Genomic DNA, 4,285 nt, shown 5'->3' with positions numbered 1-4,285 from the left:
TCTATATGAGACACAGACCGAGTAGGAAAAAAATTGCGCCATTTCTTCATGATTATTAGTGAGGGCCTATTTTATGAAGATAGGTTGAAAAGTGGTTGAAGTGGTCCTTTAAGAATGTCAAAATAGTAGTGGGATAATGATGGGGTGCACGTTATCCCACTCCTGCTATTTTTGGTCAGTTTTGCTATTTGATTGTTGTCATTTGTTGATGAATTGTTTAACGTGATCGAAGACCGCACAGTGGTCAGTGGCCCATGCCAATATATTTTTTTCCTCTCCAAGAAAAAATAAATAATCAAGATGGGATGAATCAAACAAATTCTCATTTTAGTCCATGTATTTCTTCTCTTTTATTGTAAAGGGTATATGAAACTATAGGTGAATCGATTTGTTTATGTTTTATTATTTATCGCAAAGTTTACATGCAGTTTCTTCCCAAATGAAAGTACAAATAATAGTAAGAGATTAGATAGTTCATCTTGTCACAGACGCCTCTGGTGATATAAGACACTTGAAGGTAGGATACCCCGAACACAAAACAAAAATAAACTGCTTATGGCTCCCTATATGTAAACGAAAAAATGCGGTGGGGTACCTCTGACTCGGTGCCTATATGGTCTGTCGACATAATATCTAAAACCCCTAAAATCATAACGATAATAGTAACAAGAATTAAGACTTTTTTTATTGTTATCGTTTACAACAATATAACATGTTATGTTATTACATTCCGGTAAAATAGGCCTACTTTTTAGGCTAAAAGCCCTATAGAACCGCCTCTGTAGTGCGTGCGTGTGTGCGTCGTGTGTGCGTGCGTGTGTGCGTGCGTGTGTGCGTGTGTGTGTGTGTGTGTGTGTGTGTGTGTGTGTGTGTGTTTGTGCGCACACCACATAAGCCTCATTCTCAAGTCTCTTCTTTCCATGTCTGTCATTTTGCACCTTGCCTCAAGTGCTCCATATATAAAGCTCGTTTTGACGTCCTCACGTAGAAAGTTCATGTGCCCTCCGTGCCTCCGCGTGTCCGTGTCCGTGTCCCGGTCGGTCTAAGAGCCAAGGTCCACCAGATTAGACGACATAGGGTTCAGTATGCTGTCGTGGTGCAGCGAGTGGTGGTGATGCACCGAGTCCGCGCTGGACACCGGGATAGCGCTGGGTCCCGGTGGGGGAGCCAGGCCGTGCAGGGACGGCAAACCGGAGTTATTGCCGAGGAGCATGGCCGGGCTGTGGGACATGTGGTCCGGCGTGCCGGAGGGCGTTTTGTCGTCGTCCGAGCTCCCCAAAATAGTTTTATTTCCATTCATGGAAGACGTCAATGGGTTGTGACTGTTGGCGTTGGAGTTTTCATTGTTTTCTCTGTGAACGTAAAACAAAACACTATATGAACTATAATGCTAGTGCAGAGTGTATAGTGCTAATGCTGAATCTATTCTTTATAATATCACTAGTAGGCCTACGTATATATCATGCAGGATAGACAAACCCACAATTTATTCGTCCTGTTAGTTTGAATATCTAGCATTTCGGATAATTCCCAGAGCTGTAAAAAATATTGACGATGGTATTTAATAAAAAGGCCTAAAGGTTTGAACCTCACATTGAAATGGTAATTTGGCATATAGGCCTATTTTATTGTCATATAAATAAGGCAAAGTCAATACAGTTAACAATAGAGAATTAGAAAAATTGTGAATAATAATTGTACCATATACATTTCAGTATTTCACTTAACCGTTTCACTCCCGAACGCATGGTTTAGGAAAACGACCCTGCAGTTGTATACACACACACACACACGCACACACACACACACACACACACACACACACACACCTGCATATTTCTGTATCAGCGCAAATTAAGGCCTATAATGAATATAATTGATTTGTTGTCCAAAGGTAAATAAATAGCCTATATAGTTTTAATAAAAGGTATAGGCTTAGAGAAAATAGTCATTCCCCCAGCCCTGTGTCATAATGTCTCCTGAACAATGGAAACTGATTTGATATATATAGGTGCTTATGTTTGATTTGATTTTACTAGCAGTTTCAATTGTATTAGCCGAACGATAGGCTAATTGTGACAGGTCCCGTATAAATGCCAAAGACACAGTGTGTCTTTGGCATTGATTGTAACTGTTTTGCAAGGAGCGAGTAAGGCTTTTTCCAGTGAGGAGACATGATTTACGTGGAGCTTTTAGCCCGAATTAGAGGCCAGGGGGTGAAAGGAGACACCTCTACCCACCGAGCAGAGCAGCAGCACCTGACTACAGACGTCTCCTAATTCTCCCCGCACGTCTGCCCGTGTAAACACTTTGAAATGTACAAACGGCTCCTAATGAAATGTGAAAGGAGCTGGGCCTGCGTGCGTGTCTTCAACACACCAATAGTGTAAAATATAGTGTAAATAATGCACAAGGAGTTTTTGGTTTAGATATTCTGACTTGCGGGCTATTTGGTTTTATTGTTTGTGCCACCTTGTTAAAGTTGGCGTGAATGCATGCCGTATATAGGCCCTTGGGCTATTACGTTAAATAGCAGGCTTATTGATGTTAATGTCAAAGCAAGAAAGTCTGTTATGATGAATGTGATTACACAACGACTTTAAATTACGATGTAGGACATTTTTATAGCATTGTAATTTACCTGACAACAGCTCTGTAATTTTCGTTACAGCTCATGCGCCCCCTAAACAACTAAAACAAACATACAACAGCAAAACATAAATAAATAGCAATAGTTGATTGATATAACTTTCCCCATGGCCTACCTTTCTTTTGCTTCCGCCGCCCGGTCCCTTTGCCGTCGGTTTTTGAACCAGTTGCTGACTTGCGTGGTGGTGAGTCCCGTGGCCTCGGCCAGTTCTCGCTTCTCCCGCGGAGAAGGGTACGGGTTGTGCGTGTACCACTCCCGGAGCACGCTCCGGCTCTTCTCCTTGAAGCAGTAGCTCGTCTCCTCGCCGTCCCAGATGGAGCGGGGCAGCGGAAACTTTCTCCGGACGCGGTACTTCCCCACGGCGCCGAGCGGGCGGCCTCGCAGCTTCTCCGCCTCGATGTAGTGCGCCTTCAGCCACAGCTGCTGCAGCTTCATGTGGTTGTGCGGCGAGAACTGGTGGCTCTCCAGGATCTTGTAGAGCTCTCGGAAATTCCCCCTGTGGAAGGCGACCACGGCTTTCGCCTTGAGGACGCTCTCGTTCTTGTGGAGGTGCTCGCAGGCGGGCAGAGACCAGAGGAAGCGCCCCAGTCGCTCGATGTTCCCCCCTTGCTGGAGGACCTCGCAGACGCACGCTACTTGCTCCTGCGTAAAACCAAATGTTGGAAGCATAGACATCGCCGCGCAGTAAACCGATACAAACAGATAATCTTGTGCCTGTTACTCCCACGACTCCTCGACTCTCACTCGCGCACTGCCGATGGCTACGTTAAGACATTAAACCAAACGAGTCCATGAGTCCATGTGCGATAAAAGCTCCCCAAACAGAGCAAAACAAAAAAAATGAAATAAAAAAAAGATTCAAAAGTTACAAAAAGGGTGTATAATATCCAAGCGTGGGGAGTTGAAAAAAACTCAAGTCCAGTTCAGCTATAGGAAAAAACAAAACAAGCGGCATTCCTCGTAAAAGTTGGTGAGCATAGAGAGAAAGTTGTTACTCCATAGGCTACTCCTTCATACACCTTTTCTATGTCGATTCAACATAACCTACTCCCGGAGACTGACTCGCTGGCTCGTTTTAATAATATTATTCTAAGCTGGCAAGAAAAGCGATTATATGAACTCTGATTGGTCGGTTATCTGACCCGGGGATGGCGAGGATAAGACAATAGTTTTACTCAAATTATTTGCCATGGTTACGCTGTCATTCAAAGTAACCCGATAGGCTTTGAGGTGGCTCCCTGGCAAGGCAATCCGATTGTTCCCTTCGCGAGCGGGCCCGCCTACCCCATAGAAATATTGCTCAGATTTTTTTTTGTCCTCTAAAACAGTTTTTCCTCCTTCCCCTATAGGCTTTGACAGACACCTCGGGCAGCCAACGAGCGCAGAGCACGGAGGAGGAGACGAGCCGTGATGCCTCAGCCAGAGGAGCGATGGCGCCAGAGCGCTCCGGACGCCCTGCCTGCCTGCGCTGCGTGCCGCGCACTGCCGGCGGCCCGTGCATGCAATGCACACTGTTCTGTTTCCAACCCTCTATGTTTCTCACCGGTCCCCAGCACGGCTTCCAAATCCATAAAGTTGGGAAAGGTTTGAGGTTAGTTCTCTCCGCCATTATACACAATTTAAATTACTATAAAA

At 45.0% G+C, this 4,285-nt stretch overlaps 1 protein-coding gene across 1 annotated transcript; it reads right to left on the bottom strand.

Annotated features, from left to right (window-relative positions):
* Positions 1-337: 337 nt before the first annotated feature.
* Positions 338-3,931, bottom strand: six2a (SIX homeobox 2a). The gene is made up of 2 exons (XM_080781464.1): positions 2,766-3,931; positions 338-1,352 (listed from the first exon to the last, which is right to left on the bottom strand). Exons 1-2 carry the CDS (start codon positions 3,323-3,325, stop codon positions 1,043-1,045), a joined length of 870 nt encoding a protein of 289 aa, XP_080637590.1. The 5' UTR covers positions 3,326-3,931; the 3' UTR covers positions 338-1,042.
* Positions 3,932-4,285: the final 354 nt, after the last annotated feature.

Source organism: Protomyctophum bolini (genome assembly GCF_963924005.1).
Source record: "Protomyctophum bolini genome assembly, chromosome: 14".
Taxonomy (NCBI): Eukaryota; Metazoa; Chordata; class Actinopteri; order Myctophiformes; family Myctophidae; genus Protomyctophum; species Protomyctophum bolini.
This window is presented reverse-complemented; position numbering and strand designations above follow the sequence as displayed.